This window comes from Nylanderia fulva, unplaced genomic scaffold (genome assembly GCF_048542155.1).
Source record: "Nylanderia fulva isolate GAGA-0341 unplaced genomic scaffold, ASM4854215v1 Scaffold200, whole genome shotgun sequence".
Lineage (NCBI taxonomy): Eukaryota > Metazoa > Arthropoda > Insecta > Hymenoptera > Formicidae > Nylanderia > Nylanderia fulva.
Genome location: NW_028190265.1, coordinates 19817 through 35831, shown reverse-complemented (window position 1 = coordinate 35831; position 16015 = coordinate 19817). Strand labels below are relative to the sequence as shown.

Here is a 16015-nt window from a genome sequence, read left to right as displayed (position 1 = left end):
TAAATTAATAAATAAAAATTTTTCAATTATTAGCATATAAGCTCGTTAAGTTGGCCTTTTATTATATCACATATTTTAATTGTATACGAGCCGAAGTTTAATTTATAAAATATATATATTTTATTTTTCTTTTGTGCTCATATAAAACATTCCAACGTTATAACCATTTACGGAAAAAACAGATCTTCACATTTTCAGGTAAAGATTTAGACAAAAGAAGAAAAGGCAAAAAGGAATAGACATAGGGTATAGAAAACGTTTCTAGTGTATATGAGACCCACACATATGACGAACATCATCACATGTGACACATGAAGACGACGAAAATCTAATTTTTCGCCGTCTTATACATGTATATGTGCACGAAGTACGAAATTTGCTTAATCGTTACTAAGACTTGTTGAGGAACAATCTCGAATTTGGGAACTGAAATCCTCGGTTTTCTTTACCTCCCTAGAGTGATGTAGACGGGAATACCGATTCAGCCGACTTTCGGACCAATATTTTTCTCGTCTATTTCTTTACAGGGGATGTTAGGAGAAGGAACAAGAGGAATTTCTGAGATCCCAACCATAGGATTCAAATTCCTTAGTTTCCAAATTTTCTTATCTTAATCTGTCGCAATAACATCGCGTTTGGCTCTTTAGTCGAGATAAATATGATGATTTAAAAATTGGAGAGCCGACTTAAAAATATTCTTAAAATTTTGTTTGTTTGAAGAGTGAAGTCTCTACTTTAAGAAACTTTCGTTCAATTTTAATTTCATTCTCTTCCCTTTTTTTTACCCTTTGAAAAGATAAGGTGTGTTTTTTTTCAAAAAATTGCAAAATTTGACGAACTCTACGGGGTGAAATAAATTTTTTTCGCAAATCTTATCCTTTCGGATAAATGGGCAAAAAACAGGTCTTTTTGCCATCACGCTTTTTCGAAATTACACGAACGATAAAAATTATTTTGTTATATCAAAAGATATTTGCAGCTATATCTTTCATCCTCTATTATTATTACAGGTTTCTCGTCGAAATATTGGGTCGATTGAGGACGGACAAAATATTGATATTGCTGCCGTTTATCAAGAAAGATGAAAAATCGAATCCTGAATGATACAACAAATCAAGATAATTATGTGATAAAAATGTTCAACTTATTATTTTACTATTTCGCCAAATGTATCCGCAGAGCAAAACAAAAAAAATTATCTGAACCGTTCAGTATTTTTTTTTTACTTTTCTTATCATACGCAAATATATACAATAACTTTTCTATTGCTTTCAGTGTCATAAATAAAAATGTACGATATTTCATAATAATATATAGGAAATTCCCACATTGTCTTGTTAACGAACAGTTATTTTACGAGCCTTATTTACATTTATAAACTAAAATTATAAACTAAATTTAGCAAAATATATATAATTTATTTAGTTGGTATTGCCCGGGTAATGCAAATGTAACATCCATTTTTCTTATTTTCTGTTTCTCTATTTATTTATAATTTTGTGTTTACAGATTTTATTCGTGGACATTGATATTTTTTATATACTTTGTATTATGTTACTACGCTTTATATCATGCACGTTTTTATCCAAATTTTTAGTTGCTTTAAAACATAGCGTTGATGAGCCATCGTCTCTTGTTACTCTGTGATCAAAACACCTAAGAAGGATTCATCGTGTCTAGGAAAAAGAAAATTGCAATTTTTCTACTTGTACCATACCGTAATTTGGCTATGTGTTCAGATGTTCATATATCGTAATACCGTTTCTATGTTATTTTATTTGCGCTAATACAGATTCAAAGATGAGTAATGTTTAAATTCATGCTTTAATTATTATAGTAAAACTATTTCTGGTATTTTATATGCTTTAATTATATTATTATGAAAATTTTTTATAAATATTAAAATTTTATATATTTTTAATTTTTTTATTTTTATCTACTGTTTTTTTATAATTTAATGTATTATGTAATTATTAAATTAAAAAAGAAGAAAGTGTATAATCCCGCACAGCACGTAATATTGTAGCAATATTGCAGTAATGTCGCAATATTGCAGCAATATTACCATGATAGTGTGATATTGCAACATTATTGCAGTAATATTACAAGGCGACATATTGCAGAGCAGTATTGAAGCAATATTGCATCAATATTACAATGTAATATATCATAATAAAATATTACTGCAATATTTCTACAGTATTACATGTTGATATATCGCAATGTAATATTACTGCGACATTTCAGAAATATTGTGACATGATATATCTCCATATAATATTACAACGATATTTTGGATATATTGCAAAAGACGATATATCTCACTAATATTACTGTGATATTTTGTAAATATTGCAGCATGATATTACTCAATGTAATTTTACTGCGATATTTCGGAAATATTGCAAGGTGATTTATCTCAATATAATATTACTGCGACATTTCAGAAATATTGTGACATGATATATCTCCATATAATATTACAACGATATTTTGGATATATTGCAAAAGACGATATATCTCACTAATATTACTGTGATATTTTGTAAATATTGCAGCATGATATTACTCAATGTAATTTTACTGCGATATTTCGGAAATATTGCAAAGTGATTTATCTCAATATAATATTACTGCGATATTTCGGAAATATTACAAGATGATTTTTCTCACTAAAATATTATGCTAATATTTTAAATCTATTGCAAGGTGATATATCTTATTGTAATATTATTGCGGTATTTCAGAAATATTGTGACATGATATATCTCATTAAAATATTATGGGAATATTTTGAATATATTGCAAGGCGATATATTTAATATTACTGTAATTTAATATTGTCGCAATATTTACAGTCAGTATTGTTATTTCACAGTTAGTTTTTTTCACGCATGCGCTGCACAGTAAACGAACTCAACGGATTTTATAGTTCATCGTGCTGCGGAGCGCATGCGCTAATATACCGCATCGTGTTGCTCTCACGTGTCTGGCCATTTTATTATACTGTGGTTTTGTGTGGTACTCTCGTTGTTGCTCGCTGCCGCATTGTGGAATTTATATTAGAAAGCAGCGTACCTTTTATTAACTGGTCTGGTGCATGGATACAAATTAAAACTAGAAGAGGTTATTATCTAATCTATAAGATACCCAGCAAACACAGATTATAATTATTATATAATCTACAAGTAACACGTAATATAACAGAAGTTATAAATTATTAATGTTGATGTTACATAATTTTCTTTTGTAACAACAATTTAACTGTATTTTAAAACTGTTATATTTTTTTGGTATTTTCTAGTTATAACAGTATAACAATAATAAAATAAAAATATAACATGTTATATAACAAGCGTTGCGTTAGCATTATTTAAATGTTATATAACATATTTTGTAATAAGCATCACTTTTAAATTTTGCCGCGCAACAAGTATTTCCGTGTCCTGTGTGTGTACGTATGTGTTGCTGAGAAGAAAGCTCTTTCCGGTTTGCTGTTCATCAACGGAATTTTGGCGGCTAATTTATATCAAAGGTAATCGTTTCTGTCTTTATAAATAATCATCTAATATATACTAAATATGGATTTTTTACACAATGAAAGTAAATTGATTTATAATATTCTTTTTTATTAATATTTGTACTAAATTTTACAAAACTGTTGTCCAAAAAATAGGTTATGCTCCACGTGCCAATATAAATTATTCATATATATCCTATTTTGTTACATTTTAAGGTGGATGAATTAGCTTTTTATTCATTTAAATTATAAACTATAATTATGTGCAAATTTCGATAATTTTTAATAAAGAAAATATGCAGTGAAACAGATTCATAAAAGCTAGTTATCGGTTCTTATAACTCTGTTTAATTGCATATTATTTAATTAGTGTAATGTTTATTGCTATTTATAATGAACATGATATTTAATGTATTGAAATGATATTATATGTGTCGATATTAATGTATTTTAAATATCTTGTTTTACAGCATACTCCAGGCTCTTTGCAGAACATTGATAGAAAGAAATCAACGCTTGCCTAAATTGGTTGGTTAGCGAGTTTGATTTAATTTGGCTTCGAAGCTGTTCCCTGTGTTACAATTCATTAAAAACTGCTGTTTCATCAAAAGTGGTAAGTATTAGCATTTTGCATTCATATTAGTTATTTTATTTGTGATAAAGTTACTAGGGCAAAGGTTTAGTGTCGACTCTAGTAATATTCTATATTTTCAGTCTTTTTTCAGTTCTATGTACTATATACTCTCTGCTCTTTATATCATCATCGCCACGTGTTACTTTCCTTTTATAAAGTTAGCGATCAGAGTTCCAAACAAATAAAGATTGTTTTTCACTAATAAGCTCATCAAGATATCTTTGATACACTACGTCAATCCCATAATTCCAATAGGTTATGGGCCCAGGCCCATCGACAATATTGTTTCGAAGACTAAAGGAGTTTAAGTGAGTAACGTAAACTAACCTCAAAAAAAAAAAAAAAAAATTTGCCCGCGATCGCATAAAGATAATGAGTTCGGAATCGAAGTATACCATAACGAAATTGAACAATGGAAATTATTTCAATTGGCGATATAAGATAAAAATGTTATTAATTGAGAAAGGCGTTTGGACAGCAATTACGACAGATCCGCCAAATCCGATTACAGACAGCTGGACACAAAAGGATGAAAAGGCACACACTGCAATTGCATTAAATATAGAGGACGACCAAATCCAACACATTAGGCATTGCGAAACAGCGAAAAGTGCATGGAATAATTTGAAAGATTTCCATGAAAAGGACACGCCAAACAACAAAGTAAGCATCTTGCGACAGCTTATGACAACACGATTAGAAGAACGCGGTAACGTCGAAGCACACGTAACCAAAATGACAGAATTATTTCAACGTTTTTTAGCCTATGGAGATGATTTAAAGCCGGAATTTATCTTATGTGTCACAATTCTCAGTTCATTACCGGAAAGCTATGACGTATTGGTTACAACGTTGGAAAATCGCAAAGATGAATTAACATCAAGTATTGTTTGCTCGGCTGTGATTGCGGAATATCGAAAACGTCTTGAACGAAATCGCGATAATACTGAAGCCGTATTAAGAGCTAGCTCGTCAGCCAAAAGCGGGTCATTAAATGCAAAAGAAGAAGCAATCAGCGTAGATAAATCGAAATGTCTTTTCTGTAAGCGTAAAGGGCATTGGAAAAAGGATTGCCGTAAGTTACTTGCGCATAAACAGAAAAAGAGTCAAGAGCAACAAGGTAAAACTCAGCAGCAGGTAAATTCGGCTGAAACCAGCGGTGCTGTTCAACACCTATTCGCAACAATGATACCACATAACGACGGTTGGTTAGTCGATAGTGGAGCAACTAATCACATGGTGAGTAAACGTGAGTTTTTCACCAACATGGAGAAACATGTTGAAAGTATCTACGTAGCAAACGGTCACAAAGTAACTGCAACAGGCAAAGGAACAGTCAATGCGAAATTCATAAATAAATTAGGTGATATAACAGCAGTTTCGATTGCAAATGTTCTGTACGTGCCACAAATACAAGGAAATTTTATTTCTGTACGACGTTTGACTAAAATGGGATATACTGTAACTTTCGACAATGAAGAATGCAATATCATTCGGGCACATGATGGAATGCAAATTGCATTGGGCGAACTCTATGGAAATCTGTACAAACTGAAGACACCAAATACGATATGTGCGATAAGAAATCAAGATCCGGAACCAATGAAGAATTGCATTCATAAATGGCATAGTATTCTCGGCCATAGAGACATCCAAGTAGTGAAGACGTTACCATCAAGCGATCTCGTCGATGGCGTTCATTTTGACGAATGCAGCAAGGATTGCAACAACATCTTAAACTGTGAAGTATGTCTTCAAGGTAAGATGAGCAGGATGAAGTTTCCGGATTCGAATAATAGAGCGAAAGAAAAACTGGACTTGATCCATTCGGATGTCTGCGGTCCGATGCAAACAGCGACACCATCTGGAAAAAGGTACGTTCTCACCTTTATAGATGACTATTCTAAGTTTACAGCCATCTACCTAATTAAAGAGAAATCGGAAGTTTTTGGTAAATTTAGAGAATTCGTGGAGATGTGCAAGACGATGTTCAATCGCAAACCAAAGATGATCCGCACAGATAGAGGAGGAGAATACACGAGTGTCGAATCCATCAAGTTCTTGGATCGAGAAGGCATTCGATATCAACGGACGGCGCCATATAGCCCACAACAAAATGGCGTTGCCGAGCGTAAAAATCGGACGCTCATTGAGATGGCAAGATGCATGATATTGGAAGCTAAGCTTGAGAACAAGTTTTGGGGCGAAGCGGTCGTAATGGCGAACTATATACAAAACCGTTTGCCAGCTAAAGATATTGTACGAACACCGTTTGAAAATTGGTATGGCACCAAACCTAACTTAGATTTTTTCAAACGATTTGGATCGAAGTGTTACGTACATATACCTGACGAGAAGCGGAAGAAACTTGATTCGAAAGCAACTGAGGCAACTTTTGTTGGCTACGATGCAGTCTCAAAAGCGTATAGGTGCTATGTTCCATCAAATGGAAAGGTAATCATAAGTCGAGATGTTAAATTTGTCTACAAGGACAGCAATTGGAAGATTCATCAAGAGGAAGTTAAGGAGGAGAACGAAGTCACAATTACGCATCCACCTGAAGATGAATTCTACAGTGCTGATGATGAAGAAAATTGGATAGAAGAAGAAGATCCTGCATTGGATGAAGCATTAAGGAATAATCAGCAATTACCAATAGCTCAATCGTGAAATAAATGAAGATACCCCAGTTAACGATGCGAATAACATTCGTCGATCCACAAGATCGAATTTTGGTGTACCACCACTTCGTTACACTGAAAAAATCAACATCATTAAGGAAGAATTAATCGAGCCAAAGACATACAATCAAGCAATTCATTCCGAATACAAAAATGAATGGATTCAGGCAATGAAGAACGAAATTAAGTCACTTCAAGAAAACAAAACGTGGGAGCTCATGGAATTGCCCAAGGATCGACGTGCAATTGGTTGTAAGTGGGTATATAAAATAAAAACCCATGGAGAGAACAAAGTATTCAAGGCACGATTGGTCGCACAAGGCTTCTCCCAAAAATATGGAATTGAGTATGATGAAGTATTTGCTCCTGTAGTAAAACACGCAACGTACAGGATCTTACTTACTATTGCGGCTAGAAAACAAATGAGAGTTATTCATCTCGATGCGAAAACAGCATTTCTAAATGGAAAATTGGACGAAACGATTTATATGAAACAACCTCCCGGCTTCACTGAAGAAGGAAATGCACATCAAGTTTGTCTCTTGAGGAGGAGTATATATGGCTTAAAGCAATCGGCCAGAGTGTGGAACAAGACAATTCATCAAGTTCTCACGGATGCAGGTTACGTTCAAAGCAAGAATGACCCATGCCTATACATATTGGAAAAGGATGGCAAACTATGTTACATATTAATCTATGTCGACGATGTAATAATGGCCAGCGAAGACGACAATATGTTGAAGGAATGCGAGCAAGTCTTGTGTGCAGAATTTAAAATCAAGAATCTTGGAGATATTCAAAACTACCTCGGTTTACAAATCAAACGCGATCTCAACGGAAATTTTGCACTTAACCAGAAACAGTACATCATGAAGATTATCAAGGATTTTGGTATGATGGAAGCAAAAACCTCGAATGTTCCAATCAATGTGTCATACGGCAAAGAAAATTCCGAGTTGTTAATGGATAATGAAAACTATCGTAAATTAGTTGGTTGTTTACTTTACATCGCTGTGAATACGAGACCAGACATCTCAGCAAGTGTAACAATCCTGGCACAGAAGGTAACAAAACCAACACAAGAAGACTGGAATGAACTAAAACGTGTCATTCGATATCTTAAGGGTACAGCAGACCTGTCACTAATACTAAGTGGCATCAACGGTAAAACTGATCTCATCGGTTACGCTGATGCAAATTGGGCAGAAGACGTCGCATTACATCAACGCAAGTCAACTACCGGCTACATTTTTAAGTATTTCGATAGTGTAATCAGCTGGTGTAGCAAGAGACAAACTTGTGTAGCTAAATCATCTATGGAAGCTGAGTACATAGCACTATCTGAAGAAAGCAGCGAAGCACTATGGATTCGTCGTCTACTAAGGGACTTCAAACAACCGGTAAAGGACCCAACTGTCATCTACGAGGACAACCAGAGCTGCTTGAAATTGATCAAAGAAGAGAAGTTGTCAAATCGTTCTAAACACATTGATGTGCATGCTTATTTCGTCAAGGACCACGTGGATAAGGGGACGGTTAAATGTATCTACTGTCCAACAGAAGATATGATTGCCGATTTATTAACAAAACCATTACCAGCTAGTCGAATCATAAAATTACGAAAGCATTGCGATTTAATGGAAATCTGAATGAGGAGGAGTATTAGCATTTTGCATTCATATTAGTTATTTTATTTGTGATAAAGTTACTAGGGCAAAGGTTTAGTGTCGACTCTAGTAATATTCTATATTTTCAGTCTTTTTTCAGTTCTATGTACTATATACTCTCTGCTCTTTATATCATCATCGCCACGTGTTACTTTCCTTTTATAAAGTTAGCGATCAGAGTTCCAAACAAATAAAGATTGTTTTTCACTAATAAGCTCATCAAGATATCTTTGATACACTACGTCAATCCCATAATTCCAATAGTAAGTAATTGATACAAATATCTGTAATAATTATACTTATGAAGTGGTTATGTCTAACGATGAACATTTGCATCTAGTAACGAAAATATGTAGTTAAATAAACCTAAAAAGTTATTAGTTTTTATTCAATTGCATCTTTTTTATTGATATAAATGTTTATCAATATTAATCAATATAAGTTATTTTATTATATATTATTTTATTTTAAATCGAGTTATTTAATTATATATTTCTTTCATTCAAATATTAATATTATATACATTAATTGCTATTTATTTACAATTACAATACTTTGCTATTTTACATTATTTTGAATGTTTACATTATATAATTTAATAGTATAATTTAATAATATATAATTTAATAGTATATATTATTTTTATCACCTATGCATTCTGCATGCTATGTACATATACTTATTGGATAGAACACATGATTTTTTATCAAACTTATTACTTTTTAATTTTAATAAATGTAAAGTACTTCTCGTACATAGTTTGGGTTTGCATCAATAGTTTTTGCAATGAAATAATATTTTTGAATACGATTGTTACTGTTTGTGAAAATACTCCTCCAGTATCAACAAAATATTTAAGAAGAAACTCATTTTCAAATATCTTAAAAATTATAAAATAATTGATTGTTTTTTTTATTAAAAAACGTTTTATTTAACATTAATGTCATTAATATTTCTTTAACATTTATGAAGTATTTATTTTATTATTTTATTCAATTTTATATATATATATATTTTTATTTAATTAAAATATATTTTTATTTTAAGATTCTTTTCAGATTTAATATTGAGGTGTGTAACGCGCGTATATTTTAACAATATTTGTTAAGGTATAACTTTATTTATCATGCCTAAAGATATTAGATATTTATCACAAAGACGAAGGAATCAGATTATTAATCGAGATTTACGTAATGAAGATTCGAATTTATTACATAATCAAAATTCGACTTCATATTTAACTTTATCAAATTTAGAACCTAATGTAGTAGAAGAAGCGGTTAATATTAACACAAATTCAGAAAATTTTTGCACGAATAGTACATTATTCGACGAAACAAACCAATTTGATGAATTATTAATAGATTTTCAACTTGAGAACAATAATATATGTACTTTTGATGAGACAAATAATATACCCACATTGATAGATAATAATAAGTGCAACCATGAGCTAAGCTTACGAGAAGATTTACAGAAATTAATTATAGAACGTAACGTTCCTCACAATACTGCTAATGAATTATTGAGAATATTAAGAAAGCATGGCCATACTGAATTGCCTAGTGATGTTAGAGTTTTAGTTAATACACCACGTAACGCATCCGTAAACATAAAACATATGGGTAATGGTCGTTATGCACATTTTGGCCTTACTTCTGCTCTAGAACGATCTATAAAAAATTACTCCCAGTTTATTAACACAAATAAAATTAAAATAAATATAAATATAGACGGCTTACCTATTTCGAAAAGTTCTAATAGTCAATTATGGCCTATCATGGCATCTATTGAAGATATCGGTATTCATACATTGCCATTCGTAATTGGTATATATCATGGTATGTGTAAACCGAGCGATGCGAATGATTTTCTTGGTAGTTTTGTTAATGAATTTTTGTTTCTTTTTGAAAATGGCATAATTGTTAATAACAAGAAATATAAAGTGAATATTAATGCAATACTTTGCGATGCTCCAGCCAAATCATTTATAACGTACACAAAAGGCCACACAGGATATTTTTCGTGTTCCAAATGTATGCAAGAAGGCGATTTCGTAAATAATAAAGTAATTTTTCCTGAAATTAATAACATTTTACGTACAGATGACTCGTTTAAGAATCGAATTCAAATAGAACATCACACAGGCGATTCTGTATTGGAAAAGCTTTCCATCGGAATGGTTTCGCAAATTCCGCTTGACTATATGCACCTTGTTTGCTTAGGTGTTATGAAACAGTTGTTGCAATTATGGATTAAAGGAAATAAAGAAAATAGATTAAATGCAGAAAGTATTGATTCAATTTCACAATATTTAATAAATTTTAAACAAAGCGTTCCATCTGAATTTGCTAGAAAGCCTAGAACTTTAGTTGATATTGATAAATGGAAAGCCACGGAATTGCGTCAATTTTTGTTGTATACTGGAATAGTAATTTTGCAGTCAACCATTCCTCCAATTTTGTATAATCACTTTCTTTCTCTTAGTGTTGCAATAAGAATAATGGCTAATCCACAAATACGTACAAATGAGACAGGTCTTGCTTATGCACATTCTTTACTATTACATTTTGTATCCAATTACAGTACTATTTATGGTAAACAATATCTATCACATAATGTTCATAACCTTCTACATATTGCTGATGATGTAAAAAACTTTGGTTGTCTTGATAATTTTAGTTGCTTTAAATACGAAAATAATATGCATAAAATTAAAAAGAAATTGCATCAATGTGGGAAACCCTTAGAAGAACTTTCAAATCGCATATTTGAAGAATTACAGCAACCAATTATACAATACCCTATCGTAAATTATCCGGTTGTTGTATATACAAATAAAGCAAAAATTTCTCATTTTCAATATAAAAACTTTAAGATTGCAATAACTGAGAATGATAAATGTGCTTTGCTTAATGATAATTCTGTAGTTTTTATTTTGGATATTATTGAAGAGGAAGATATATTATTTTTTCGCGCAAAACGTTTTCTAAATCCGAAATCTTTTTTTACTGTGCCATGTGCTTCTGAAAAACTTGGTATATTTCTAATATCAAGTGCAACTAATTCAGAAATTATAACGGTTCCACTCAATGCAATAAAACAAAAATGTTTAATATTAAAATATATGAATGAGACTGATTGTTATATAACAATACCGCTTTTACATACTAATAATTAGATGTTATTCATCGTTAATAATTTAATATTTTTATTTAATTTTCCGTACTTTTGTAAAGAATCAAAAATTTATTTTGAATAACGTAATATAAATGTCATTTTAATGTATTCCTTTGTCTTTGTGAAAATACTTTTAATTTGCATATTTGGAAAGGCGCAAATTGAATAAACATTTGTAAGATTGAGTATTTACAAATTGTATTAATATTTAATTTTTTAATTTTGCAATATTTTATGTACATAAATCTTATGCATAAAATTATAATTTTGATTGATTAAAACTATGAACTATTAAAAAATATAATTTATATCATATATATATAATTGCAAGAGACGATGTGAATTAAAATTAATTTGATTTTAATTTTTACTAGGCTAGTAATAATTTTTATATCTTTAATTTTATCTTAAATATATGTAGATGTAACAAGTATTCTTTATGTATTATTAATTATTTATTATTAACAAAATTAATATAAATGCATTTGAGGATTGTATTTCAATAATATAATTATATCAGTAATATGGCATAAAAACGTATACATAAGCAATATAATTTTATTAAAATTAAATATAAACGTATATTTTTCTTACAAAATATTTATATTATTGCATAGTTCGAGTAAAAAATATTCTTGTAAAATCTATTTATTACATTGATGAAATAATATATGTATACATATATTAATATTGTATAAAATTTTAACTTATAAAAGAATTATTTTATAACAAAAATTTGTCTTATTTTTGTATTTATTAATGCAAAAAAACTTTTGCATTAAAGCAAAAAAACTTTTATATTACATATGATATCAAATGTGATTTTTAAAATTTTGCATTAAAGCAATCAATTATTTTGATCAATAATTTTGTCAATAAGATATTACTAATGTGATTGGATGTATATACATATTTTTATTTGTGAAGAAATTAATTTATATACTGTTTTTTTGTTTAGAGAAAAATGGATTCTGGTGGTACTATAGGAAAAAGATATTCCGTTGTCAAGTTTGTTATAGATAATTCATACTCAGAAATACCAACAGCGTGGCTTATACTAGATGACAATCAACAACAGAAGTGCTGGTGGCCACGGACAGCAAATGCTGCACCTCTAATCGCAAACTATGCAAGTCCGAATTTTGAAACTTGGGATCAATATAATATTGAACTCATAAAACATTGTAGTAAGTACTTATGCATTTTTATCTTTTGTGTGTTATGATTATATTATATTACACTATTAAGAGTCATTTAAGTTTGCGCAGAACATATTTATTGTAATGTTTTTATTGTGATTATTATTAGTATTATATTATTATTATTATCATTAATGCGCAATTTAATATATCTATTTTTTTATTATAGGATCTTTGGAATCTGCAAGAAAAAGTGCAGCTGACTCCAACTACCAAACAACCGACGAAGACAAATTGGGACGTGGCAAAAGACAGCATACTTTGTACAATCGATATAGCAGTGAAGAAGAAGAAAACGACGATTATGTACATCGACCAATTGCTAAAATTAAGAGTACGTATTAAAACAGCATGTTTTATTATATTTGATAATCTTCATTTTTAAAGGGCTATATAAGAAAATTTTTTTTTAAATATTTACAGAGAAAGAAAAAGCAAGCAGTATGAATAAAATTACATCTGCTTTCCCACTGTGTCCGGACAATTTAACCTTGAATAATTTCACCAACAAGGAAATTGAAAGCATCAAAACTGTGATTGATTCAGTAAAAAAGATTCCATTATCACAACCTTGTGGTACGTATAGTATGTGATATTATAATCTTTGATATTTTGATTTTTATTACATATTGTATACATTTCCAGAGAAAAAGAAAACTTCTTGTACACAAGAAGTGGATATACGTCAGATTTGTGATATTCCCATAATATTTCAAAGTATGTATATTGTCATGAGCATCGATATACAGAATGGACTGAGCATCGAATAAGAAGTAACAAACTGACGTCATTAAACGTCAAAATAACGTCACACGACGTCAAAATAACGTTATTTTGACGTTTAATCACGTCAGTCTGTTACCTGGGTTATTTATTGATGTTCAGTTCATTTTATATTTCGATGATCATAAGTATATAAAGTCAACAAAAATTATATTCATGTATATATATATATATATCTAATATTTCTTTTTTGTAGATTGTGATCCATTATCTGAAGAACATGAAAACCATGAAGAATTGCAAGAAATAGTTAATGAAGTATCAGACCCTAATATAAAAAGTATGTATTAATATATATGCATATAATGGCTTTTAGTTAAATAGTAATATAAAATTATGTATAATAAGAAATACATTGTACACATTGCAGAGTACTTTAATCAAGTGATACGTACACAGCAAGATATAATACGTAATCAAGGACAAATAACACGTACCCAAACTACGTCCAATTTAATCTTAAGAGACATCAAACAATTGGTAAACCGATTGGAAGATGTTATGAAGAGCCGCGCTCTTCTTCCAACAAAGGGTAATGACAGCTTGATTGCTGAAATTTTACCGTTACGCTCGGTTCAAACTATAAAAGATTTTGAGACTTTATTGCGTGACACGGAGAAAGCAGTTACGCAATTTGTAAGTTTTACATTAATTTATTTAATTAATTGTATAATTTAATTAATTGTATAAAAATTTTTAAATTTATTTTTTTTACAGAAAGAATTTATCTTAAAAGTTGGGGGAAATAATCCCAGAGACAACATTCATCGCGCCCTTTGCAAAATATTTACGAACCAATGTGCGATGGATTGCTCATGGAAGGGTGTTCGTAATAATTTTAAAATATGCGATTTATATTTTATCAAAATTATGAGAAGTGTGTTTTCTATATTATTAAAAATGTATCTATTATCCTAAATTTCTTGTTTAACTATATATTATTCTTTTTAGGAGACATTACTCTACAGTATTCTTCTTTAACAGAAGCTGAATTTGATAATATTGTGGCGGAATGGCTACGTTTCGCTAAGCAGAGGAAGCAGAGGGAAGAAAAAGGAGGAGCACAGGAACAAGATAAGGAAAATAATTAGATTTTCAGTTCTTTAATTAAAGGAAATTTTTTTTTTTTTAAGTATTATCTTTTGCTTTAAGTTTTTAAAAATATATATGTGATAGATAATGAATACCAAAAATGTTAATATATTTATATATGTTGCTATATTTCATAAGCTTACACATGTGTACCTGTACGTACCTGAGCAACAACACGTATATATAACTATGTTTAATGTATATATGTATACATATAAAAAAGTGCTAAGTTTTTTAATTTTTTTTTATTCTCTGGAAGAGTTTATGTTTAATTATAATTTATACATCCTTGTATAAATATATGTATACATATATATATACGTCTTATGTAATGAAAAATAGGGCTTCCGGTTCCGGTGAGAGTGTGAGTGACAGGTGTGTGAAAGCGTGGCAGGTATTTGTGAGGAAAGAGTGAGAAAAGGGGTGAGGAGAATAGGAGATAGGAGGTGAGAGGGCGTAGGAAAAAGAGGAGGATAGATTGAAAGGATAGGAGAAGGAAAAGGGGTAAGGAGTTAGTAAATAGAAAGCAGGAAAAGGTGAGACACGTGGACACGTAGACACGTGGAAGAAAGAGAGTAGGTGTAGAGAGCAGGTGCAGATAGAAAGATAGGGAATTCAATAGGGAATTCACTAGGGAATTCACTAGCGAGTTGGAGCGAATTAGAACATAGAGTAAGTGAATCAAAGAAAGAAAGCGATAAGAGAAAAATGAATAAGGAGGAAAAGAATGTTAGTGAAGAGAATAGTAGAGATAGGAGGATAGAGACTACTAGAGATAGGATGGTTGAAGAAGGGGGAAAGAGGGGAGATGAGGAGGAAGTAAAAAAGAAGGCAGGGAGGCCGAGAAGAGTAGATGAGTTAGCGAAAGAGAGGAGGAGCAGTATGGGATGTATAGAGGATTTCTTGAAAAGGAAAAGGGAAGAAGGGGGAGAGGAGGATAAGGATGAAGAGGAAAGAAGTCTGAGAAGGAGCAAAAAAACAGAAAGGCTGAACAGAGAAGTAGGGGGGATAGAAAAGGAGGAGTTAAAGAGGATGATGGAGGAGATAGGAGAGAAGATTACAGAGAAGTTGGGTGAGGAAATAAGAAAATTGAAGATTGAAATATGGAAAAAGGAGGGGGAATGGAGAGAGGAAAGAAAAGAAATGGGAAAAAAGATAGAAAGACTGGAGGAAAGGGTGATAGAGTTGGAGGCAAGAATAGAGAAGAGAAGTAAAAAGGAAGAAAGAGAAAGAGAGGGGGGAGAAGGAGGGAGTAAGGG

The 16015-nt window shown here is 30.9% G+C and overlaps 2 protein-coding genes and 1 long non-coding RNA gene across 6 annotated transcripts in view; all 3 read left to right on the top strand.

Moving 5' to 3' along the window:
• Positions 1 to 1271, top strand: part of LOC114928595 (uncharacterized) — a 50440-nt gene extending 49169 nt beyond the window's left edge. For all 3 annotated transcript variants that reach the window (XR_014924615.1, XR_003819086.2, XR_014924614.1), the window contains one exon: positions 1011 to 1271. This is a non-coding gene — a long non-coding RNA (uncharacterized LOC114928595). The remainder of the gene's footprint in view (positions 1 to 1010) is intronic.
• A 2067-nt stretch (positions 1272 to 3338) lies between these two features.
• LOC114946119 (uncharacterized) lies at positions 3339 to 15209 on the top strand. 2 transcript variants are annotated; one of them, XM_085482413.1, is made up of 10 exons: positions 3339 to 3535; positions 3991 to 4133; positions 12641 to 12869; positions 13051 to 13215; positions 13305 to 13457; positions 13527 to 13598; positions 13861 to 13944; positions 14035 to 14300; positions 14382 to 14541; positions 14616 to 15209. In XM_085482413.1, exons 3-10 carry the CDS (start codon positions 12647 to 12649, stop codon positions 14753 to 14755), a joined length of 1263 nt encoding a protein of 420 aa, XP_085338539.1. In that variant the 5' UTR covers positions 3339 to 3535; positions 3991 to 4133; positions 12641 to 12646; the 3' UTR covers positions 14756 to 15209. The 2 variants fall into 2 exon arrangements, with proteins under 2 accessions (XP_085338539.1, XP_029178386.2); XM_029322553.2 differs by lacking the exons at positions 3339 to 3535; positions 3991 to 4133 and adding an exon at positions 8637 to 8765.
• LOC146723378 (uncharacterized) lies at positions 9586 to 11833 on the top strand. Its single transcript, XM_085482412.1, has one exon. It carries the CDS (start codon positions 9629 to 9631, stop codon positions 11681 to 11683), a length of 2055 nt encoding a protein of 684 aa, XP_085338538.1. The 5' UTR covers positions 9586 to 9628; the 3' UTR covers positions 11684 to 11833.
• Positions 15210 to 16015: the final 806 nt, after the last annotated feature.